General features: G+C 49.2%; 1 protein-coding gene across 1 annotated transcript in view; it reads right to left on the reverse strand.

Moving 5' to 3' along the window:
- RFTN2 (raftlin family member 2) overlaps positions 1-25,934 on the reverse strand; it is a 52,782-nt gene that overhangs the window by 22,604 nt on the left and 4,244 nt on the right. The window contains exons 2-5 of the mRNA XM_080670384.1: positions 14,737-14,920; positions 12,876-12,990; positions 6,952-7,225; positions 3,876-4,079 (exon numbers count right to left, since the gene is read on the reverse strand). Of these exons, the coding sequence (XP_080526510.1) occupies positions 3,876-4,079; positions 6,952-7,225; positions 12,876-12,990; positions 14,737-14,920 (777 nt within the window). The remainder of the gene's footprint in view (positions 1-3,875; positions 4,080-6,951; positions 7,226-12,875; positions 12,991-14,736; positions 14,921-25,934) is intronic.

The raw sequence follows: 25,934 nt of genomic DNA on the forward strand, positions 1-25,934 counted from the left end.
CACCCTGCGGGTCCCGTGGGTGGTTACAGACCCTGACACCCTGCCCGCCGCTCTGCCCGTCCGCTCATCACCGCACCCTGCGGGTCCCGTGGGTGGTTACAGACCCTGACACCCTGCCCGCCGCTCTGCCCGTCCGCTCATCACCGCACCCTGCGGGTCCCGTGGGTGGTTACAGACCCTGACACCCTGCCCGCCGCTCTGCCCGTCCACTCATCAGCGCACCCTGCGGGTCCCATCGCCACACTTCGCTCCATTAGGAAAGTAAGTCTGTTTGTTTGGACACCGGTCCCTGCCGGATGCCCCGTGGCCGGCTCCGCGTGTCCTCAACATCGTGAGCCCGGCCGGGGCCTGGCACACACCTATATGTGAAGTGAGTAAATGCACGTGTCAGCGTCTTTGCCCCACCCCTCGTTCTGACACATCCCCCAATTCCACGCGAGCATTTCCACAGGGCGAAGGTGGCACTGGCTACCAAGTGAGGGCCAACAGAATCCTTCCAGGAGCTGGAGCCGGCAGGTGCGGGTGGTGCTAAAGCTGGGAGGAGGCTGTGCTCTGAGGACTCTGGGGCTGGTGAAGTGAGAGTGAGAGTGTGAGTGTGAGTGTGTGTGAGCGTGTGTGTGTGTGTGTGTGAATGTGTGTGTGTGTGTGTGAGTGTGTGAGTGTGTGAGTGTGTGTGAATGTGTGTGTGCGTGAATGTATGTGTGTGTGTGTGTGTGTGAGTGTGTGAGTGTGTGAGTGTGTGTGAATGTGTATGAGTGTGTGTGTGTGTGAATGTGTATGAGTGTGTGTGAATGTGTATGAGTGTGTGTGAGTGTGTGTGTGTGTGTGTGTGTGGCACCAGCGGGCAAAGCTGCCCAAAGCTGCCGTCTCATCCAGGGCGGCTGCCCGCGGAGCCTCTGCTCCAGAGGACCAAGCGTCTGTTTGCACAGTGGTTGGCGCTCCTGGGTCCATCTGGGGGTGGTACCCCACCGGGGCACCCCACGTGAGTGTGGGGTGGCCCAGCTGAGGATGCTGGCAGAGGCCCGCAGTGCTGGGCCGGGGTGCAGGGCCCGGGCAGTGGGAACCCTGGGCCCAGGGATGGCAGAGGAGGGAGGGGGCTCTCCGAGAAGAGGCTTGGAGGTTGGAGAGGGCTCGGAAGGGGACCGGCACACACCCGCCAGCCTCCCACCGGCCTGTCCCCGGGGGGACCGTGGGAAGTTCCTGGTCCTCTCTGACCGGAGGAAGGGCTTATGAGATGCCAGCTGTGGGGTGCCATTTCCACTCCTGAGCAATGTCTGCTTTGCTCCTCATTCCTGTGTGGGCTGGCTCCTGACAGTGTCTTGGAAGAGGGTGGAAGGGACGGAGGAAAGGTGCCTTGTCCCGGGGCTTCCCTGTCGCCCCAACAGAGCCACCAGCCCAGCCCTGCTCCCTCCTGCCAGAGCCACACAGGCCTGGTCCTTGGTCACCACCCCCTGCGGCTCCTGGCAAGTCAGGGTGACAACCCAGGGGCTGGCAAGGGGGGTGGGGGTGGGGGCGGGGGCTGTGGGGGAAAATGTCCTGAGACATTCCAGCTGCCAAGGAGAGAGCCCCCCACCCCCTTCCTCCCCCACCCCACCCCCGGGATCCAGGATCTCTAAATAGCCTCGGAGCTCTCGGAACAAAAGCCCTCCCAGCCTTTCACTGGCAACTGCTGTGGCTAATTTTGTTTTCATGGGCAAGTGCCTGAAGGAGACGTGAAAGGAGTCTTTTTCGTTTTTCCTGCGGCAGTTAGTCACCAGCCCAAATCTGAAACGGCTCCAACTTAGACTCTTTGGAGGGAAAGAGAAGGGAGAGGCAGGGGGAGAGGCAGGGGGCCGGGGGAGGGAGGGAAATGTGAAGCATGACCGCCCCCCAAACAGGAGGTTTGCGCTAAGAGCACTGTGCCTGCCCAGAACCAGCGCCGGGAAGGAAATTAGCCTCAGACCGTGAACTCCGAGGGCGGGTGGATGGGCGCTGGGGGCGGAGGGGTGGGGGTGGGTCCCTGTGCACATACTGTAGCTTATGGAATTCTCACAGCGATCAAGTGGGGGCATTTGTTAAGTTTTAATGAGTTGATTTAAGTTCAGTTGATATACAATCTTATACAGGTTATATTGGTTCCGGGTATGCAATATAGCGATTGGACATGTTTATGTCTTACAGTGTGATCGCCCCCCCAATTCCAGTGACCATCTGTCCCCGGCAAACTCATCCCAGTGATACTGACCATTTCCCCCTCCCCCTCCCACCTCCTTCCCGTTGGTCTCTGTTTCTACGAGTTAAAAAAGGACTGTTTTTATCCCCCTTTGAGGAAAGGGGACTCTGTGAGCTCAACTAACTTCTTCAGATACCGCAGCTAATACGGAGTGAGCATGGCACAGCTTCCAAGGAGAGAAGATGGATTTACACCTGGCCTGTCTGATCTGAAAGCCCATGCTCTTCCTGTTAGATCAACTCGGAAGAAGTTTCCAAGAACCAAAAAACACCAAAACATCTTCCCTGAGCAGCCGCTGTGCCCAGCGCTCTGCAAGCGGCCGCATTTCTGGGCGCCGCCGCCGTGGGCTCGGGCCTTCATCTTGGTTGCTGGTTAGAAGGCTCCACAGGAACATGCGACTCTTGCTAATTCAAAATATTCCGCCAAAACCTTTAGTTGTATTAGCGAAGTTATCACTACACTGATTTAATGATAATAAGGTATATCGAGATCTCATCTTATTTACTTCTTCATTCTTTTCTCTAACCTCATTGAGTTAGGGCCCCCAATTATTCTGTTTTTCATTTTAAAAAATATGTTTTGCCAAAACAGGTTTGGCTCAGTGGATAGAGCATCTGCCTGCGGACTGAAGGGTCCCGGGTTCGATTCCAGTCAAGGGCATGTACCTTGGTTGCGGGCACATCCCCAGTGGGGGGTGTGCAGGAGGCAGCTGATCGATGTTTCTCTCTCATCGATGTTTCTAACTCTCTATCCCTCTCTGTAAAAAATCAATAAAATATATTTAAAAAAATATGTTTTTATTGATTTTAGAGAGAGAGGAAGAAAGAGGGAGAGAGAGAGAGAAAGAAACATTGATGAGAGAGAAACATCAACATGGATCGGCTGCCTCCTGCACACCTTCCTGCTGGGGATCGAGTTCACTACCCGGGCATGTGCTCTGACCAGGAATCGAACCGTGACCTCCTGGTGCAGGGTCCACACTCAACCACTGAGCCACATGGGTCGGGCCTATTCTGGTTTTCTGGCCTCCATCCTTCCATGTTTCCAGCTTCCTTCATATCTATTTTTCTTTTCTTTTAGCTCTAATCTCTTTAAAAACACTTTGCCTAGAAAGCCATTTTTGGAGTTTTGTTTGTTTCTTGTTGTTTTTGTGATGTGGATGGATGATTACAGATTCCTTTGTAACTGAAAGAGGAAGGCTAGAGACAGATGAAAGATGGGGGAAGGCAGAAATGAACATAAGATCAATATCATTTTCTGAAGCAAAAGTTACTTTTCGAGACAAAGTATAGAAAGAATCAGGTAGGTAGTGTCCAACATTGGGATAGTGTCATCATTTGGATAGCAATTCTCAAATGCCATCGTAAGCCCCGATTGGGTGGTTGGAGTACATTGCATTTGGAAAGTCCTACTAGTCCATCCCACAATGGTCTGTCTCGTCCTGACAGTTACAACCCGACAGCAAACATCACGTTAAATTCTACCACCAGGATGGTAAAGCTTTTACGTGGAAGCTACAGAGCTGTGTGAGGACTGGAATCTGTTTCCTCAGGAACAGTATCTGTCCTTTCAGCCACAGAACTTGAGAGGCAAACACATTTCCAGCCACTCGAACGTCAGGTCAATTTTTAAAGATACTAACATATCATAATTGAAAACTTACCTTTAGGTGTTTCCCAGCACACGAAGGAGTCAATTAAAGACAAGCCCTGCTTATAATAGAATGTCGTTAACTCCAGCCAATCGGCATCAAGTGTGCTAATGACGGGTCCTTTCCTCGTGACTTTCATGGACAGGACGCCCTCCTGGTAGGTCCAGCCGGTGGATTCATCATCAAACACGTTGAAGACTATATACAACTTGTTATCTGAGGATAGGCATTCAGAAGGAAGAAAGGGGGAAGAGCTGTAATTTCATTGAAAAGATTCTTAAAATGTTTTTTATGAATCACGAGCTATTTCAAGCACAGAACAAGCATAGGGAATAACCAAGTTACCTACCACTCACCTTTTTCAAATCTTAACCATGTTTCCAATGAAGCCATGTTTGCTTCAGACTTTTTTTTAAGGGGCTGAGAAACGGATGTAGTGGAGGCTCACCATGTAATCTTCTCTTATCCTATTCTCCAGAAATAGCTACTATAATGAACTTGGTGTTTATCACTCTTATGCAAGCTTCTATTCTTTTAATATGGGTTTATAAACCCACAGATGATATACAATGTTTTACAGTTAAAAAACTTCAAAAATGGCATCATACTATACATGCCAATCTTTAAATGGATTGTCTTGTTCAATATTATGCTTTTGAAGTATAGTTAACACTTCATAGATCTTAGTCATTTAGTTTACGTAGTATTCCAGTCTACTACTCTCTATTGATGGGTATATACACTGCCTCCAAATTTTTGTTACTACAATGATTACTCATGTCTCCTTGGACACGTGTGAGAGCCACCCCAGAACACATACTTAGACATGGAATTGCTGGGTCACGTCTTATTCTTTACTGTAAGCTGGCAAATTCTTAATTTGGGGGGCTGAGGGACCCACATCCGTGACTGTGTTTTAGAAAGTCTAACACCACTTGCGGTATAGACACAAGTACTTGGTATGTGTGTTGTGTGCATTTTTCTGGGTTGAGTCTCATGAATTTCAGCAGATTCTCTAAGAGGTCTTTTGTAGGTACCTGCTCCCCACCCTGACCCCGCTCAGTGGTTCTAAGAAAGTTATTAGGAACGATATGATTTAAAAACAAGCTGTTCAGAAAGTGGCATCTGAAGACGGACACACATTAAGTAGGTAGCCTGTTGGGTTGAGAACTTGAACTGGAAACAGACTCTAATCAAGGTGGTTGGGCACCAGCAGCTGAAAGGCAGCAGTGGGGGAAGCGAGCAGCATTCTGACACAGCCCTACCCTCCGCACGTTCCCTCTCGCACTCCTAAGTGTTTTACAGGCAGGAAGGGAGGAAGCCAGCGTGGTGCTGAGCTGGGGGCCCGTGGGAAGGGAGGAAGCCAGCGTGGTGCTGAGCTGGGGGCCCCTGGGAAAGGGCAGGGTGGTGGTGGGGGATGGGCTAGAGGGTGAGTTGGGAAATGCTCCTGGTTTTTTAAAGGAGATTGTGCTGACCGGGGTCCAACGGGTCTTGGTCAGGTACAGGATTTCAGCACGTCTCAGACACCCCCCCGGGCGCTCCCGTCACCACCCTGAGCAGCTGCAGCACCAGCACTGATGAGGGTCACGTCACAGCAGCAACCGCAGTGCAGCGCTTGGACAGCCAGGCCCTGGGCTCAGCGCTGGGCAGACTTCTCCTGTTTACTTCTCCCAGCCCCCGTTCCAGAGGGGGGCACGCCTCTTCTTATTCCAGAAGGTAAGCACATCCCTCACTCTGAAGTTATACACAGTCTTTGACTTTCTTTCATAGAGCTTTTTTTTGTTGTTACATATTTTTCCATTGATCTTTTAGAGAGAGTGGAAGGGAGAGGGAAAGACAGAGAGAAAAATCGACCTGAGAGAAACACATCGATTGGCTGCCTTCTGCACGCGCCGACCAGGGCCCAGGCCGGGTAGGAGCCCGCAACCAAGGACCATGCCCTTGACCGGAATCGAACCTGGGACCCTTCGGTCCGCAGGCCGACACTCTATCCGCTGAGCCACACCGGCCAGGGCTCTAATAGTGCTTTTTAAAACATGCCCGGCAAAGTCTCAGAAAACGCCAAACAGGCCAAAAACATGAGTAAAATACTCTCAGTTTCTCCAAAAGACTTGCCAGTTGGCTGAGAACCATAAAAGGACCGTTTACAGATATTTCAGGGTGCGGGCACGGTTGTTACATTAATTGTTTCACCATGACGTGCCATTTTCATATTCTCCGGGATGATCAAAGGAGGGAATGAACTTCAAGGGTGAACACCACCCGCTCAGTGGGAGAGGCCCGAACGAAAATTCTGACACGCGGCTCACAAGGGCACACACCGGTCAGAGCAGCTTTCTTTAGAGAATCACTCTCTCCACTCACAGGCACAGCTCGTGTCACAGGGCAGCTGGCGAGGGACGGACTGGAAAGCAGTTTTCAACATACAGTGTCCTTCTGTGGGTGGCTCTGTCAGACCACGCCAGGGACGGCTGTTTGAAACACTGTCCTACCTTCTGACTACAATAATTTTAAAGAATAGGACGAGTTTATCTTTGTTTCTTTAGTCCCCACAACCTTTAGAAACTTACTTTGCCTAAAAGACGTACTTTGGCCGAAACCGGTTTGGCTCAGTGGATAGAGCGTCGGCCTGCGGACGCAAGGGTCCCGGGTTCGGTTCCGGTTGGGGGCATGTACCTTGGTTGCGGGCACATCCCCAGCAGGGGGTGTGCAGGAGGCAGCTGATCGATGTTTCTCTCTCATCAATGTTTCTGGCTCTCTATCCTTCTCCCTTCCTCTCTGTAAAATACCAATAAAATATATTAAAAAAAAAAAAAAGACGTACTTTGTTAGCGCTGGACAGCATGGCTCAGTGGTTGGAGCACTGGCCCTCGCACTGGAGGGTTGCGGGTTCGGTCTCTGGCCCCGGGTGGGGCCCATGCGAGAGGCAACCGATCGAGGGGTCTCTCTCACATCAATGTTTCCCTCTCTCTCATAAAAAAAAATCAATGGAAAAAATACCCTTAGTGAGGAGTAACAACAAAAACCAACAACTTGTTTTGCTGGGTTTGACCCAACCGAGGTGGCTCCTGCTCATCTTGTCTGTTACCTTCTCCCTTGGCCGCGGTGCAGGCCCTGGGGCTGCCGGGCGGCTCCCGTTGGCATGGCCCGCTGTCCTGGTGGGGCTCTCCCTCCGCCCCGCTCTCCCAGGGCGGCCCGCCGGGGGGGCCTTCGCTCCAGCTCCTCCCGCTCTCCTCGGAGGAGTGGCGCCCCGGCAGTGCGGGCTCTCCGTCTCCGTGGAGCTCGGTCCCGTTGCAGAACGGCGCGGAATGCTGGGCTAGGAGTCCCACAAACCGCCTTCCTCGCGTAGAAGCTTCGTTGATCTGAGGTTTCAAAAGAGACGGTGGGACAACATAGGAGTTTCATGTCAATTGATCGCCCATTAACCTTTAGGCCCGTTAAGGAGATCCATGAGAACAAGGAATCTGTCTGCTGGTGACTGAAGACTTGCTCATTAACAAACCAGCAACCTGTGATCGAGCACTGCTGACTGTGCCACACTGTTAACGTGACCTCCTCAAACAGTGCAGACAATTTAGAAAGAACCAAAGCAGGAGTCCTGTTTTTCTTTAAACGGTTACTATTGGGGAAGAACTAATAATTCTATTGCATGATTAGACCTGTTAACCCCTCAGTAGGGGGTGTGCAGGAGGCAGCCAACCAATGATTCCCTCTCATCATTGATGTTTCTGTCTCTGTCTCCCTCTCCCTTTCTCTCTGAAATCAATAAATCCTATCTAATAAAAGGGTAATATGCAAATTAACCATCACTCCATCACAAAGATGGTGGCGCCCATAGCCACAAGATGGTGGTGCCCAGTCCTCTCAGCCCCGCCGGAGTCCCCCAGTCCCTGGGGGGCGGCTGCTGAGAGCAGGCAGCATGAGCGGCCTGGTGGGATGCGGCAAAATTAAAAACTATTCCAAGAAATCCTCAAAAATAACATCGCCAAACACATCTTAATGAATACAAAAGACATTAATTAAAAAGCAAAAAGATATGCAGTCGTTCAAAAATAACATTTGACAATTCATTGTTTGATGTGGGTAAAGAAAAATGCCAACGGGCAGGTCCCTGACCGATGTGTGTGCATAATGCATAAACCCAACCCACTCGCCCTGTCTGAGGAAGCCTTCGGACTGCTCGTACCCTGACGCCACGGTCGCCCGCCTGGGCCAAGTAACACGATTAGCTTCCTCTGTCAGGGAAAGAACGGGCCAGACGCCCGTGGCATGACCCCAGGGGCACATTCCAGACGCCGAGTGGCCTTTTCCAAGCACTTCTCCTTCCTCTGCCTGTGCTTCATCTCTCTGTGCCTTCTGTGCCCATGTCGCCCCGAGCCCCCAGGGTGTGAAACGGGCAGTTATGTGGAGGACAGGATGAGTCTGATCATCTCTGCATTGGAATGTTCTGTACCTATAGAGGCCCTATAAGTACTTGTTAGGGAAGATAAAGAAAGAGCACCGTCTTTGATGTGGTCACTGGTTTAAACATTTACATTAACAGTTTTATTTTTTATGTATATGCTAGTAGCCCTGCACACGAATCTGTGCACCAGTAGCTCTCTGCAGGGCCTGGCTGCTCCGTGCCCGCTGCTCAGAGGCTCTCCGCGGCCCAGAGGCCCATCTGCGGCCCAGAGGCCCATCTGCGGCCCAGAGGCCCATCTGCGGCCAGGTGCGGAACGCTTGCCTTGTCGCCGCAGCGATGAAGCAAGCATCCCGCCAGGCCGCTCATGCTGCCTGCTCTCAGCAGCCACCCCCCAGGGAACTGGGGGACTCCAGTGGGGCTGAGAGGACTGGGCGCCGCCATCTTGTGGCTATGGGTGCTACCATCTTTGTGATGGAGTGATGGTTAATTTGCATATTACCCTTTTATTAGATAGGATTTATTGATTTCAGAGAGAAAGGGAGAGGGAGACAGAGACAGAAACATCAATGATGAGAGGGAATCATTGGTTGGCTGCCTCCTGCACACCCCCTACTGAGGCTTGCGGGCATGTGCCCTTGACTGGAATCCAACTGGGGACCCTTCAGTCTGCAGGCTGACGCTCAATGCACTGAGCCAAACCAGGTAGGGCTACATGAACAGTTTTACATGTTACCTGGGAGGGGAATGGTAAGTCATGATGTCATGATGGAGGTTGCAACTGTGAACGTCTAGAGCAGCCGTGGGCAAACTATGGCCCGCGGGCCAGATCTGGCTGTTCTATCCAGTTCTCTTGCTCTCCCCTCCGCTCCTTTACTTTGAATTTATATTAGTTCACACAAACACTCCATCCATGCTTTTGTTCCGGCCCTCCGGTCCAGTTTAAGAACCCATTGTGGCCCTCGAGTCAAAAAGTTTGCCCACCCCTGGTCTAGAGTCAGAAACGAAATGGCAGGAAGGGGGCTGACCCAGAGGGCAGTGTCCATTAGAGGGGGCGCCTGTCCTGTCGCTCCGCTGAAGAGGAGAAGACGGCGGAACAGGACGTGTGGGTGTGTGAGCGGGGACAAAGGACTATTTAGACACAACGCCATTGACTTAGTCCTGTAAGTTAGCACCGACGGGTAACAGTGCTCGAAGCCTAAACATAATCACAAGCTGTCTTTACATCAGGTGCCGGGAGAGGAGAGCGAGGGTCCTGCGGGGAAACGGTCCTTCACCGCCAGTGCTTTCTCTAGTCTTACACGTGGATTTGGGTGGAAAAGTGAAGAAACCTTTTTTAAAAAAATATATATTTCATTGATTTTTTTACAGAGAGGAAAGGAGAGGGAGAGAGAGTTAGAAACATCGATGAGAGAGAAACATCGATCAGCTGCCTCCTGCACACTCCCTACTGGGGATGTGCCCGCAACCAAGGTACATGCCCTTGACCGGAATCGAACCTGGGACCCTTCAGTCTGCAGACTGACGCTCTATCCACTGAGCCAAACCGGTTAGGGCAAGAAACCTTTTTTTTTATTAGAAAGTTTCATCTGGAAAAGTCTGGTAACAGATAGACTCTGTTAATTGTTTTGTTTTTTTCCATTTTTTAAGTTGGAAGATTGATATTTTCCAATGTTATTTTTATTTAAAAATCCTTGGCAAAAACACTTGTGAACCTACTTTTAAAAACAGAGCAAACATTGACATAGTGTTAAAATGATTTAAAATCTAGCTGTTCAACAACTAACTCTTTATACAGCTCTTCATACGCCTGGCGTTCATCCATTGCTCCTCTGCGTACACGGGCGATGCTCGATGTCCCCTGCGTGTTTCCTGAAGCGTGTCTCTCTTTCTGAAATGACCCGTTACTCTAATTGCTGGAATAACAGTACTTTCCTGTTTAAGTGGGTCTCAAACTGTCTCCAGGAAGTCAGATGCAAAACAAGAGCTCTGACGGTGATCCATTAAGACTAAATTAGTCGTTACATTTTTGTTTTCAAAAGAAATGTTCTGGAGTGGATTTATCCCCAGAAAAAGAAAGTTCCCAGAATAGTAGTCGTAAACAGTATGTGTACGTGGTTTATAAAAGCCCAGTCTCCACGCCTGTTTCCGAAGAGCCTTACTGATTGCTGGTGACTTTACACACAAGTGGGGACATCAGCGGTGGCTGTTACCGGCTGTGCGCGGGCCACAGCTGGTCGTGCACACACCGTCACTCGCAGCCTAGGAACAGTCCGGGGGACTGTGAGCAAGTCCCACCGTTTCTTCCTTGAAAGGAAATGTCTTAGTTTCTTGATTCTATCCATTTAAATAAAAGCTAAAATCTTCCAAGTATGCCATTGCAACACAAAAGAAAACTTCAGAGTAAAACCCCATCAGTTTAGAATACTTGTAAGTGTAAGTTTTTTTCTTGATTTTAGGCAACTTACACAGTGTTTCATTTTAAAGTTTCAATTAGGTTACACTGTATAGATGACGGTCAATATAGTTGCCATGCTCAGTAACCATAAATATTCCATTGTATGGATGGGCCACTGCCTCCTTCTCAGTTTGCCAGTTATTGAGAATTTGGCCTCTTATTCGCTATTTGTTAAAATGTTTTTGTATGGAAATCTCTTGGAATAGATTCCTACAGAGGAAATTATTGAGTCACATGAATCTCTTGGAATAGATTCCTACAGAGGAAATTATTGAGTCACAACATAAAACAGGATTTATAATTTTTATTACCAAACTAATATTCAGGAACACCGTACTAAATTATTACAATGCCAGTTGCAATATATGGATTTTTCTTAAAGCTCACCCAACACTGGAGTTTATACTTTCAGTGTAACTCCTCAGTGAGTCCTGGTGCGGATGTTATTCTCAGCTTTTACATTTACACTAAAAATGATGGGTCAGGCTCATGGATAGAGCGTCGGCCTGCGGACTGAAGGGTCCCGGGTTCGATTCCGGTCAAGGGCACGTAACTTGGTTGCGGGCACATCCCCAGTAGGGGGTGTGCAGGAGGCAGCTGATCGATGTTTCTCTCTCATTGATGTTTCTAACTCTCTCTCCTTCTCCCTTCCTCTCTGTAAAAAATCAATAAAATATATTTTTTAAAAAAAGATCGGTCAGGCTGACCCTTTGGCCACGTGCCTCTTTGTGACTGTTTACTTCTGTAGCCACTGTTGATGGATTCTGTGTGTCCATTCAAGACTGGACATCGCTCGGATGCATTTTATTCCCTTCATATCGATTCTGAAACCAGGTTCCCAGAGGACACTTGTTGCAGAGTTCATCTGGATTCTTTAGTTTTAAGCTTAGTTTTCCTAGCATTCGCTATATACGAAACTCAAAGTCCTCAATCCTATCTAATAAAAGAGTAATATGCAGATTGACCATCACTCCAACACACAAGATGGCTGCCCCCATGTGGTCAAAAATCCTGACCCCCATGTGGACACAAGACGGCCACCACAAGATGGTCAGCAGGGGAGGGCAGTTGGGAGAGACCAGGCCTGCAAGGGAGGGCAGTTGGGGGCGATCAAGCCTACAGGGGAGGGCAGTTAGGGGTGACCAAGCCGGCAGAGGAGGGAAGTTGGGGCGACCAGGCCTGCAGGGAAAGGCAGTTGGGAGGGACCCAGGCCTGCAGGGGAGAGCAGTTGGGGGGACCCAGGCCTGCAGGGGAGAGCAGTTAGGGGTGACCAGGCCTGCAGGGGAGGGCAGTTGGGGGGGACCCAGGCCTGCAGGGGAGAGCAGTTGTGGGGGGACCAGGCCTGCAGGGAAGGGCAGTTAGGCGTGACCAGACCTGCAGGGGAGGGCAGTTAGGGGTGACCAGGCCTTCAGGGGTGGGCAGTTAGGGGCAAACAGGCTGGCAGGGGAGCAGTTAGGCATCTATCAGGCTGGCAGGGGAGTGGTTAGGGGGTGATCAGGCTGGCAGGCAGAAGCGGTTAGGGGCAATCAGGAAGGCAGGCAGGCGAGCAGTTGGGAGCCAGCAGTCCTGGATTGTGAGAGGGATGTCCCACTGGGACGGGCCTAAACGGGCAGTCGGACATCCCTCGAGGGGTCCCAGATTGGAGAGGGTGCAGGCTGGGCTGAGGGACACCCGCCTCCCCTGTGCACGAATTTCGTGCACCAGGCCTCTAGTCTATTTATAATTGACTACGTCTACTCTTTCATTTCCTTTCAGATTTTTTATACTTAAAAATGACCTCTATCTCATTGGAAACATGTGACATGTGTTGCCTACAGAACAGTTGCCCACGTTCCCTGTGGCACTTACTAAGTAATGGTTGCTCCCCCTTTTACTTCTTCAGGTTTGTTATGAAACTTCTATGTGTATAAGTTTATTTCTGGCATTTCCATTCTGTTTCACTGGCCTCTATGTCTGTTTTTATACAGAAAAAAGTATAATATGTTTTTTAACTCTGCACAATTTGGTATAGGTGCTTCAATATGTTTTAAATTCTGGTAGAATAAGTCACCTATTATTCCCCTGTTCTTTTTCAGACAAGAAAGGAAATTGATGGAGAAGAAATGCCAATGATTTCTCAATATCCCATGAAAACAATGTATACATTTAGTACCTTTTCTATCAGTTCTTTCGCTACGCCGTTTGCTTGCGTCTCGTACGTTAGAGGACATTCCTCAATCACCAGCCGTGGGCGTCTCTGTCCGCTGGGTGCTGCCGAGAGCTTCGGGCTGCAACAGAGAATAGTTCAGGGTCGGACGGCGGAAGCCGACGGCTGAGTTTAAGCTGATTTGCTCACGTGAAAGTGCATGAGCGACAAGTAAGGTCAAAGCAATCATGTCTTTGTTTTGTCATTTCAAGCCTAACGGTTGTCCTCTTGGGCAAAAATACCAGAAAAGCACCATCACTTTTATTCATTCAAATTTCAGTTTAAATCTCTATTAAATTAATGTCCAAAAACACAGTCACTGTATTCATTTAAATGTCCTTAATTTAAATCTCTGTTACAGTAATTTCCAATTTAATACAGCAGAAAAATTTCACGTCTGTGGTTTTAACCAACGTTCTGAGAAGTGATTTTGGGTGAGTAGTATATATACCTCGTTATCGTACAAAAGCACAAGTGAAAACCTTATGCAAATGCAGATAATATTATCTGTTTTTTTTTTTCTGTTTTTTTTTTTCTTCTTCTCTGAGTTTTACCCTTTACTTAGTCCTCGCCTTGTCAGGGCACTACCGAGTCTATTTTAAGTGATGCTAAACGAGAAAAAATACTGTATACGTGCTTAGTAAGGTTTGTAAGTAGGAATGTGCTCCTACGGTGTGACAAGGGGCGTGTTCATTTGGGAATGCCCGACGAGGCCGCTGCCTATCTGCACCCCCGCGGACACGGATCAGTGGGCAGTTACTCGGGAAGACAGTCCCTTAAAAGCACACCCAGAACATCTTTAAAATGTTAACTTTCTTCCATTTTCCTGTTTTCCCTCTTCTTATTTCCTTTTTTCCTCTCTGCTTAGCCCTTTCATAGTTAAGGTGGTTGAGTATTAGTCTGTTACTAGAAAGAGAAAACACAGGTTTTACCTTGGTTGTTGAGATGGGTTTGACATAGTTGAAGAGCGGCTTAAAAAAATGAAATGGGAGTCAAAGCAATTGGGTGGTTATTTTCATCACCGGAAGGAGCAACAGTCTGAAAACTTTCAGACTTACAAGCTAGTCTGGCAAAAAATGGTTGCAGTATTGTTTGGGAAAGTAACTATTTCAAAAAGTTCAAAAAATAAACGGCTTTTACCTCCTATTTAAAAAAAAAGCTGACAAGCCCAGCTGGTGTGGCTCAGTGCTTGAGTGTTGACCTATGAACCAGAATTCCTGGTCAGGACACAGGCCTGGGTCTTGGGCTGGATCCCCAGTGCGGGGCGTGTAGGAGGCAGCTGATCAATGACTCTCTCCCATCACTGATGTTTTCTCTCTCTCCCCCTCCCTACCTTTCTGAAATCAATACTATATATACAGATCTGATGAGAGCTCTGTCCCGTTTGTGAGAACGAGGCATGCCGGCCTTTGGGAAGTAACGGTTTTAGAAGGCAGAGACGGTGCCTGTGCCCCTGTAATAGACACCCCAGGGCAGTTAGAAACGCTCTGAGAGAGCGACCCCGGTCCAGGCGGTGCTCTCAGCCCCGAGGACTTGGAGCTGGCTGCGCCGTGAGCTTCCACGTGCTCTGCAGGCTGCTTCCCTTCCCTTTGTCTGGGCTTCCTCGCCGGGGACTGTTTGTCTGCGGGCTCTAACCCAGGGAGGCCTTGGAAGGGAGGAAATGTAAGCTTCCTCCCCACCCAGGTTACCACTGGAAATGTGCCTGAACCCAAGCCCCGTGCTGATCCTCCATTTCCATCACGCTGCTCGAACTTTCTGTCCTTTTAGCCAAAGAAAACTGCCCGTTAGCAGCTTCCAGTGCGACCGCTTCCTGGGGCCGCAGGCTCACCTTAATTTCAGGCGCGACAGCACCACCCGGTACAGGTGGCTGGCGGGCAGGTGTCCCCGCTGGCGCACAGGCTGCAGGACAGGGTGAATCGCCCCGACAACGTAGCCTTTAAGATAGTACTCTTCCACTTTCGTTACTATATCTGGAATGGAATTGATCTTGATGACTTCCGGGTTTGGTGACGCTGAAATATCAAATGCAAAGAGAAATTTGCACACACATAAAATTGAATCGTATATTATTTCTATCTATGTGTGATAATACTAATGAGTAGGAAACATATATTTTCTAAATTTATTTCAGGAAAAAGCAACAGTAACTTTATGAGCTGGTAGACATAGAATTATTACCACTATGTCTTTTTTTGTTGTGAGTCCTCACCGGAGGATATTTTTTCCATTGATTTTTAGGGATTGGAGGGAGAGAGAGAGAAACACCAATGTGAGAGAGACACCGTGATTGGTTGCCTCCCGCATGCACCCCAACCTGGGGGCCAGGGATGGAGCCTGCAACCAAGGTACATGCCCTTGACTAGGAATCAAACCTGAGACCCTTCGGTCCAAAGGCTGATGCTCTAACCACTGAGAAACAGGGATCAGTATGTCTTCAAGTAAAATTATAATGCCTTAGCTGTTGTTGTTTTTTTTTTTTTTTTTCCAATTAAGCAACTTTATTTCTTAGGATTTCATTTGACTATATTTCCATTAATAGATATTAAAGGCATATACACAAGAGAAACAATACTAAGTTGAAGAGCCAACTGTTTTTACGATTCTGAACAAGATGAGATGCATAATTCTTAAGAATAAAATTCACACAAATCTAAAATTAAGAATGGGAGAAATAGTATTTGTTAAGCAAGAACTGTCATTTCCAATTACACTTCTAAAGCACCGTGTTCGCTTTATTTTTTAATCTTCATCTGAGGATATGTTTTTATTGATTTTACAGAGAGGAGACAGAGAGAGAGAGAGAGAGAGAGAGATTAGTTGCCCCCCATATGTGCCCTGACCAGGAATCTAGGCACGTGCCCTGACCAGGAATCGAACCCGCAACCTTTCAGTGTATGATGCTCCCACCGACGGGGCCCCCTGACCAGGGCTAAACCGCCGTGTTTTGTTTTTCTGGGAAGCTAAAAATAGGGTTTCTTATGGCACTTACATAAATGGTTGAGTAAAGGAATTGAAAAAGTCAAGGAATCCAGAAGTTCTTTTCAAAAAGTAAGAATTCGAAACGCACAGGAAATCCACATGTAACGCTGAAATGCCGCCAAGCCCCCCTCGGAAGCAGGGCAGACCTGGAGGCGCTGCACCACAGCACCGTCCGACTCCGCACAGCAGTTAGTCCAAGGAAAGGGGCGTCACCTGGGACAACGTTCTTGTGTTGCAGCAGTCTGAACCTACAAACAGCTCTCTGGAACCCATTTCCCACTTTCTGGAGAGCAATCGGGAACTAGTATCTAGAAGTAGACCTGAGGTTGAACGTCTCTTGAGTGAGAGGACATCTGAAACTAACTCCAGGCGTGGCGTGGGCAGTGCTGGTGGCTGGCCTCCCTCAGCGTGGTCGGCGGCATCCAGCAAAAGCTGCTGCTGCTGCTGCTGGCCTGAGGACAGGAAGGAGGCCGAGAGGAAATCCCCTCCTCGCACATTAACATCCAGGCCACGGGACAGAAATCCTCTCGTGTGAGAAGTTGGCATGGACACCCTCGGTGGGTGTCCATGCCAACTTCTCACACGAGAGGACGGCGCTCAATAGAACAGCCATGTGAACCAGGATGGACCCATTTCCTCAAATGTCCATCCTCTCTGGGATGGGAACGGATCTATTCATAATACTTTTCTCATCATCGTGAATAGGAAGAACGCCGCCACGGCCCTGGGCTTGGAAGAAACAGCTGGGTTTCATTGTGGAATGACCCAGTTCTGCCTGCCGTGTGGCAATCGCTCTGTGAGTCACTGGGTTTTACCATTTTCCAGTATTTGTATTCCCAACCCCGATCTCCAAACAAAGGAACTGGAAAACGAGGAAACAGAACAAACTGTTAAGACGAGGAAGCACACATTAACCTAAGCTGCTTTTTCGAACTGTATACGAAGTTTTAAAGAAAAGTTCAGTCTTTAGGGAATCTCATGGCTTATGGTAGAAAGTGGAAATGCATCCGCATGACACGAAAGGACTCCCCATCGTCTGGCCTCCGCCTATGCTCAGCTCCACGCCTGCCCCCCTTCCTGCATGTCTGGCTTCGCAGGCCTGAGCCTCAGCCGCCGCTGCTCTGCGCTGTGCGCCCCGCTTCCCTTCAGCTGCGCTGCTGGTGTGTGTGTCCCGAGGACTCCTTAAGGACGAGGAACCCCCCTTCTCCCTCTCCCTGTGCCCCCTGTTCTCCTAGGTCACAGCGCAGGTTGGAAATACTATTCCGAAGGGGACGAAGAGGTGAAGTGATTGCAGAACAGCGGGAAAGCCATCAAGGTTAGCTAGTGGGAATAAGAAAAGCTAGGTCAGGGACAATTGTACAGGTTATCTAGGCCTTCAAGGAGAGAGACAATGGAAAGAACACACAGGCAGGGCTGTGGAACGGTTCTCTTCTGATCATAAAAGTGAGAAAGCGGGTTGGGGGGGGGGGGATAAATGGTGATGGAAGGAGATGACTCTGGGTGGAGAACACACAATACGATATACAGGTGATGTGTCATAGAACTGTGCACCTGGAACCTGTATGGTGGATTTCTGTATAATTTTATTTACCAATGTCACCCCGATAAATTCAGTTAAAAATAATTTTTTTGTTGTTGAATGCCAACTGTAATTTAAAAAATAATTTTAAAAAAGTGAAGTGGTCAAGAACCTAGTGAGAGTGCAGCTAGGGAGAGTTCAAGGTCATGCTCACTTCAGAAGGCTCTAGCTTCAGGCCGCACTTGACATGTCCCAGTTAATGATACTACAAGGAAAATCCCCATTTGCAAATGAGGTGAAAAGGAATGAGGGGGAGCTCCGCTGGGTGGAATCAGCTCCATCTTGGAGTGAAATCTGGATGGATTTGGGAGAGGACGCAGCACAGACAGAGAACGGCCTGGGGGGCTGGGGGTGGGAGACCCTGCTCGCCTGGCTTCTGGTCAGACTCGTGTGGAGTCGCTGTTGGGTCCTGTACCGTCTCAGCCAGTCTCCTCTGGGGGCACTGCTTAGAAGGAAACCCCAGAAACCGAGAACTCAGGGCTGGGGGACGTGACTGCTCCGGAGCCCTGGGTTAGAGTCAGAGCACTTGGCAGCCCCGTGCTCTGCCTGGTCTCTGGACCTGGTCACTGTCCCAGAGGAGGGGGCAGTGCAGCGGCCAACATGCACAGGCATTTAGTGAGTTCAGCAGGCACTCGAGACGTATCTTAACACACTTCTGTGAAGATCACGTCTGCTTGGGGCCTGTGTCATTGGATAAATGGCACTCAGCATAGATATGACAATTATGGTAAGTGCTTAGGAAATCCATAATAAAAAAAGCATAACATGCTAATTAGACTGGACAGCTGAATGACCTTCTGGACGTCCTTCCAGACATCCTTCCAGACGACCTTCCAGATGAAGCCACAGTGGCGGGGGCCGAGGTAGAGGCAGTTAGGGGCAATCAGGCAGGCAGGCAGGCAGAGGCAGGGGCGATGAGGCAGGCAGGTTAGTAATTGGGGGCAATGAGGCAGGCAGGCGAGTGGTTAGGAGCCAGGTTAGGAGCGAGTGGTTAGGTCCAGGATTATGAGAGGGATGTCCGACTGCTGGTTTAGGCCCTATCCCTGAGGCAGTCGGACATCCCCCGAGGGGTCCCAGATTGCGAGAGGGTGCAGGATGGGCTGAGGGACCCCCCACCCATGCACAAATTTTGTGCACTGGGCCTCTAGTACTTAATAAAAGACTAACTGAATAAAAAATTGGACATGACACTTACATATTCAATGAGCAGAGCTCCAGGGTTGCTAAGAGGGCTGAATAAGTTAATGTTTGTTCCTAGAAGATACCTGGCAGGTAGTGAGTGCTTTGTCCGATGAGGCCCTCCCCTGTGTAGAGAGGGAACCGTTATTCTCACTAACAGCATTAGGCTCCAGGAGCAAAGCGCCTGGGTTCCAGTCCTGCTATGCCATTTCCCAGGCAGTGATCTGAAACAAGGTCTGTCCCTCTGAGACACGGATAAATAACGGGATTAACTTCATAGAGGTGCTTTGATAGTAACTGTAAAACGTGAGCCCAGTGCCTGGCACGCAGCACACACTCAAACGTCAGAGATGTCCCTGTCTGTTGGTGGCCCAGCTCTGAAAACGATCATTTCAAACAAAGCTGCCCTCAGAGATAAGTCACTGCTGCTTTAAAAACTCTCCAGGAAGAAGATCTTTGCAGGGATTTGGATTTGTTCCAAAAACATGGCCTGGCTCCCAACCTGTAGAACTCTAATCAAGGCCCCTAGCTCACACTCCAGGTCAGAGGTCAGGTCCCTAGCTCACACTCCAGGTTAGAGGTCAGGTCCCTAACTCACACTCCAGGTCAGAGGTCAGGTCCCTAGCTCACACTCCAGGTCAGAGGTCAGGTCCCTAGCTCACACTCCAGGTCAGAGGTCAGGTCCCTAACTCACACTCCAGGTCAGAGGTCAGGTCCCTAACACTCTGGATCAGAGGTCAGGTTCCTAACTCTCACTCTGGATCAGAGGTCAGGTCCCTAACACAGGCCCTGAACCTCAGGTCCCTAACGCACACTGTAGATCACAGGTCAGGCCCCTAACTCACACTAATGCACCATGTTGAGTGTCACAGACTCAAAGGCCCAAAGGTACCAACCAGGCCAATAAAACAAAGCTGGGAGCTGTGCTGAATGAGGCCGTGGGACCCGAGCTCTCCAAACCTCATCAGAGAGTGCAGCAGCCCAGCCACGTGCTGCCGTGCGGGCAGGTGGGCCGGTGTTTTTAGATCTTACCCAAATCCCCATTCTTTTGTAATATCTTTCCATTTTTTAAAGTGACAGTTAATTCAAATATCTTAACACTACACACCAGTGAGACCTGTCCGACGGCTAAAATATGGCCCAGGTCTCGCTGGTTTGTGACTTCTGCCCTGGGTCACCTCAGAGCCTTCCTAGGCCTCGGCCCGGCCTCCCAGACCATCTTAGCTCGGCATCCTAGACACAGGGAAAGGGGTCCAGGGCCTCCTCGTTGGTGGGTGGGAGGGAGACGGTCACAGGAGGGCTGCGGGTCACTCCATTCCTTATCCTACATCGGGAATTGCTTTAGACATGCCAGCATCGGTCAGGAAATCTAACCCAGGAGCCAGAAGAGGGGACATACACTGGGAACTGTGTGTAGAACTGTCCTCCAGGTAATTCCCTCGATTCTTACTGCTGTTTTAAGTAGATGAGACAGGAGCTGCGAGGCGGGAAGAGCTGGTGCAGACAGGGGCCCTCCGTGCCCACCAGAGGGAATAACCCCAGCTCTGCGAGAGGCTCAAAGTGGGGCCGGCCTTCGATGTGATGTCTGAGACTTGGGCAGTGATATCAGAGGCTCTGCTACTTTTAGAACAGAGGACACCAGCGGGGAGGTGGCTAGAATTTGAGCGGCACCGGCGGGTCCGGCAGCTGCAGCCATCCTGCCCTCAGCTCCCCACCATCGTCCTCAGTTCTTTGGGAGAAGGAACAAGTGTGGTGCCCTTACGGCATGAACGGTGTGGCTGGGGCTGTTCAGTGAGAGCTGTAGGATTTGGAAAAGCTTTACTGCACTGTACCAGGCTCTTGTGAAGAGCCGATGGAGAGAAAGCATTTTGTAATTTGCGTTGAAAACGATAGAGTGGAGTTTTACGATTAAAATCAAAACATGCTGAAGGTTACGCAATAACCTATGTTTATCCTTATAGTTTCTAAAATAAAATAAACAATGGACTTTCACATGCTCCTTTGCTTGAAGTCTGCATAGACGAAGGCCACCTTTTAAAAACAGAGAAGTCACCTTCCAGTGTAAAGCCCAGAGCGTGCTCGGATGATGTGACGCCATGAAGACAGCCCATGACATACACTTGCTTTCCCCCCCAACTTACTTCTGAACATGAGTATGCAGTTTTGAAATATTTGTGAAACATCGTTTCCTCGGATAAAATTCAATGTGCAAACACTGGCAAGTAATCTATCTATATAAAAGGCTAAGTGACTGACCATCCGTCCGCCTGACCATCCAACTGACCGGCCCGTACATATGATGCACACTGGCAATTTAAAAATAAACGTTGACTCGTGCATGCACGATATTTGTCCCCATCTGACACTGGCCTCCCATTTAGATTAATTCGAAGACAGTTTCCCGTGATGCCAGCATTTGCGATGACTATTAATAAATCACAAGGACAAACTCTAGACAGAGTAGGAATATTCCTACCTGAACCCGTTTTCGGACATGGTCAGTTATATGTTGCTTTCTCTCGAGTTCGAAGAGCATGTGACGTTAAAGTTAAAGTTGTAAATACTTCATCACAAGGGAAATTAGTCAAGCACTCTGAAAGTGTTTTTACTCTTAATGTGGTCTACAGGGAGATATTAGAATAAGTTTAATCACTTTATCAGTCATTGTTTTTATCAATGTTGTTTTTATCTCATGTTTTTGTTGTTTTTATATCATTTATTGTTATATCAGGTTGTTACTGTTTATTAATCAATTTATATATTATTCTCATATACATTTTTAAATTTTCTTTCATCTCTTGACACTTCTATTATAGAGAAAGGGCAAATAGCAATATTAAAATATTTCTTCTAATTATTTCCTTTCAATGTGCCTGAATCCGTGCACCGGGCCATTAGTTTTACCATATTTTCAAAAAGGAACAGACTGTCAATGTCCTATGTCCTGTCTAGGAATCATAGTAAAAAATACTAAGTAACATAGACCAAGTGCGCAGTTTGTGCCAGGCGCTATGCAAAATGCTCCACATGCCTGATCTTTGTGTTTTTTTTCTTTTTGTTGTTGTTGTTTTTTTGTTTGTTTGTTTGTTTTCAAAGGTTTACTGCTGACTGTGCAATACAATAAATATGGCTTTACATGTCTAATATTTTTTTAAAAAAATATATTTTATTTATTTTCTTCACAGAGAGGAAGGGAGAGGGATAGAGAGAAACATCGAAGAGAGAGAAACATCCATCAGCTGCCTCCTGCACGCCCCCTACTGGGGATGTGCCCGCAACCAAGGTACATGCCCTTGACCGGAATCGAACCTGGGACCTTTCAGTCCGCAGGCAGACGCTCTATCCACTGAGCCAAACCGGTCAGGGCTACATGTCTAATCTTAACGAATCCTTACAACACTCCATAAGGTAGATATCATTATTCTCAGATGAGGAAACGCAGGAAGAGAGAGATTTGATAAATTACCCACATTGCCACTAAGTGGTCAGACTGTCATTGAACTGACAGAAACACTGCAGGACACAGGGACCTACAGGAGAGTAGAACGTCATTGATTCGGACTGTGCTAACTCAGAATTTGTGAAAATTCAGACATGACCGGGCTAAAGCTTTTGGACCACAATAAATTGTTAAACAGATGGTGTATGGGTATTAAAAGGAGCATCTGGTTAACTTATCAAAATGTTTTACGTTATTTAGAAATACGAACTGCTGTATAAACAACATCCAAATGTGTAATCCTTTACGGTTTCTTAAATATGTTTTTATTGATCCCAGAGGGGAAGGGAAAAGGAGAGAGAGAGAAACATCAATGATGAGAGAGAATCATGGATCAGCTGCCTCCTGCACGCCCCACACTGGGGATGTGCCCGCAACCCTGGCATGTGCCCTGACCGGGAATCTAAGGTGACTTCCTGGTTCATAGGTCGATGCTCAACCACTGAGCCATGCCCGCCTTTTATGTTTTCAATGCAAGCTGCTATTTTTGTAGTCGCTCATTAATATATTTAATTGAAGCAATATAACTGCAGTTCTGAAATACACTAAATCTCTATTGAGCTCTGTGGTTCACTATTACAGGCAGACACAAGATCAAATTCTGACCATTTGTACCTCCTGCTGCCTCCGCTGTGTGCTGCGCCCATCCACCTGCTTCATCAGGGCTTCCCAGACAGAACCTAACATTTTCTCTGATTGCTGAGTCTGTGCATCCTGTCTTTCAGCCTTGCTTGCTTGCCTTAACCGCACTTCCTACTTAGTCTTTTTTAAAAAATATGTTTTTATTGATTTTTTTTTTTAGAGGGGGGCAGAGGGAAAGAAAGAAACTTCGATATAACAGCAAAGCATCCATCAGCTGCCTTCTGCACGGCCCCTACCGGGGATCAAGCCTGCAGCTCCGGCATGTGGCCTGACCAGGAATCGAACCAGCAACCTTCCGGTGCACAGGGTAACACCCAACCAACTGAGCCACACCAGCCAGAGCTACTCAGTCATTTTTATAACCTTTAAAAAAAATTTGGGAGGGGGGTAGATATGTACCATACCAAAAAAATGCACAAAACATACTTAAAACTGCCACTGCCTGGGCCACCACCATCCACTCAAAAACCAGAAAACGGGGGCACTCCAGACGCTCCCCGTTTCACCCTTCCCAACAACCACCCCCCTCCCTGCCTGTGCTCCTTGAGCGTGGATGGTCGTCCTTCCTCGCTCTTCTGTCTAGGTGCCTATCCAAGTATGCAGCCTGGAACACAATGGCTCAGTTCTGCTAATTTCCTGAGCTTTATAGACATGGAATCACACGGTGTGCACTTCTGTGTCTGTCTTCTTCCGATCAGCGTGATGTTTCTGAGATGCACCCGGTGCACAGCAGCCTGTGTAACTGTGGTTCGCGCCTTGCCACGGCGGCATAGCGGAGGTCGGCCGAGGACTGCCCGTGGCCTGCTTGGTCGCATGCACTACAGTTGCACACGAGGCCCGAGAGGAGCGGCTTGCAAAGCCCACAAGACGTGCTGTCGGGCCCTTTGCAGATAAAGCTCGCCGGCTCCTGCCGGGTGGCATTCCGTCGTGTGAGTCTCCTACGGTGCACGTGTCCTGTCTCTTGTTCTTGGATTTCTGAGCTGCTCACACGTGGGCTGTTACGAACGGCGCTTCCATGAACATTCCTGGCGGTGCCTTGGGGTGCGCACGTGCCCGTGTTTCCGTTGGGTATGTGCTCAGCTAACGAGGTAATGCTACAGCATTTCCCACCGTGGCCGCGCTCGTGCACCAGCACCTGCGGTTCGCCGTCTTCACAGTGCAGTCTTTTTGAATGATGCGTAGCGCTGTCTCCCTGGGGTTTTCACATGCATTTTTCTGGTTATTAACAAGGCCGAGCACAGTTTCGTGTATCCGTTGACCATTCGGACTTTCTGTTTTATGAACCACCTGCCCACGTTCCTTGGCCATTTTCTTTTTCTTTTCTTTTTTTTTTTTTTAAATATATTTTATTGTTTTTTTACAGAGAGGAAGGGAGAGGGATAGAGAGTTAGAAACATCGATGAGAGAGAAACATCAATCAGCTGCCTCCTGCACACTCCCTAATGGGGATGTGCCCGCAACCAAGGTACATGCCCTTGACCAGAATCGAACCTGGGACCTTTCAGTCTGCAGGTCAACGCCCTATCCACTGGGCCAAACCGGTTAGGGCCCTTGGCCCTTTGCTATGGGTTGTTTATCTTGCCTTACTGGTAATGTTTGTAGTTCTATTTATATATTCTGGACACAAAGCCTTGCCTACACCCCACTCATCCTTTAAATCTCTGACGAGGTGGCACTTCTTTAAAGGGTCCTCCAATCAGGGGGGTGCTCTCCTTTCTGCTTCTGTGGCCCTCACGCCTCTAGCACATTCCTCGGCCTCCCCCATGCAACATGCCTGTAATGGAAGGGCCCTTTCGCCGCCCGCGACTCCTTGGGACGCCCCTCCTACTGTAAGAGGCACCGTATTCCCACAGTTACTCAGGCTCAGAACCGGGAAGTCATCCTGGATTCCTCATTCTCTCTGTCCCTTCACATCCGCCAGCCACAGGCTGAGCTCCTCCTTCCCAATGTCAGTGACATTTGCCCCTGGCATCCCACCCTATTGCCGCCCCTCACATGCAGGTCCGTGTTGATTAGCCTTGACCACTGCAAGCAGTCCCCTAACTGTTCTCCCCCCCTCCCACCTCTCCCCCTCGCAATCCCATAAGGGTCTTCTAAAAACACTCCTCTGTATCTATCCATTACTTGTTCAAAGCTTAACCGCCATTGCTTCCCCATAGCACCAAGGAATCGCACCTGAGGCAAGTCAGGACGTCTTCCCAGAAGACATACATCGTATGTATTTACTGCTGTCACCAGGTTTGATAAGACAAGGCAGGTTCTTGTTCTAATAAAAAGGAAGCAAGCTAGAGGCCAGCAACGTTTTAATATGTTTTCCGTAAACCTACCGATTTACATCTCACGTAATTCAGACGAGGAACCTGCCACCTGTCCTGGGGGCTTTTAGTACTGCAGAACTCTTTTTAGCTATAAAGCTACACGTGCTCTAAACATCCTTCAGGCTTTATTACTTAGACTAGAGGCCCGGTGCACGAAATTTATGCACGGGGGTGTGTGTCCCTCAGCCCAGCCTGACCCTCTCCAATCTGGGACCCCTCGAGGGATGTCCGACTGCCTGTCTAACTGCTTCTGCCTGCCAGCCTGATCACCCCCTAACCACTCCACTGCCAGCCTGATTGATGCCTAACTGCTCCCCTGCCAGCATGTTTGCCCCTAACTGCCCTCCCCTGCAGGCCTGGTCACCCCTAACTGCCTTCCCCTGTAGGCCTGGTCACCCCTAACTGCCCTCCCCTGCAGGCCTGGTCACCCCTAACTACCCTCCCCTGCAGGCCTGGTCACCCCTAACTGCCCTCCGCTGCAGGCCTTGTCCCCCCCAACTACTCTCCCCTGCAGGCCTGGGTCCCCCCCAACTGCCCTCCCCTGCAGGCCTGGTCACCCCTAACTGCCCTCCCCTGCAGGCCTGGGTCCCCCCCAACTGCCTTTCCCTGCAGGCCTGGTCGCCCCCAACTTCCCTCCTCTGCTGGCTTGGTTACCCCTAACTGCCCTCCCCTGCAGGCTTGATCGCCCCCCAACTGCCCTCCCTTGCTGGCCATCTTGTGGTGACCATCTTGTGTCCACATGGGGGCAGGATCTTTGATCAATGGGGGCAGCCATCTTGTGTGTTGGAATGATGGTCAGTTTGCATATTACTCTTTTATTAGATAAGATA

This window comes from Plecotus auritus (assembly GCF_963455305.1).
Source record: "Plecotus auritus genome assembly, chromosome: 5".
NCBI classification, from domain to species: Eukaryota; Metazoa; Chordata; class Mammalia; order Chiroptera; family Vespertilionidae; genus Plecotus; species Plecotus auritus.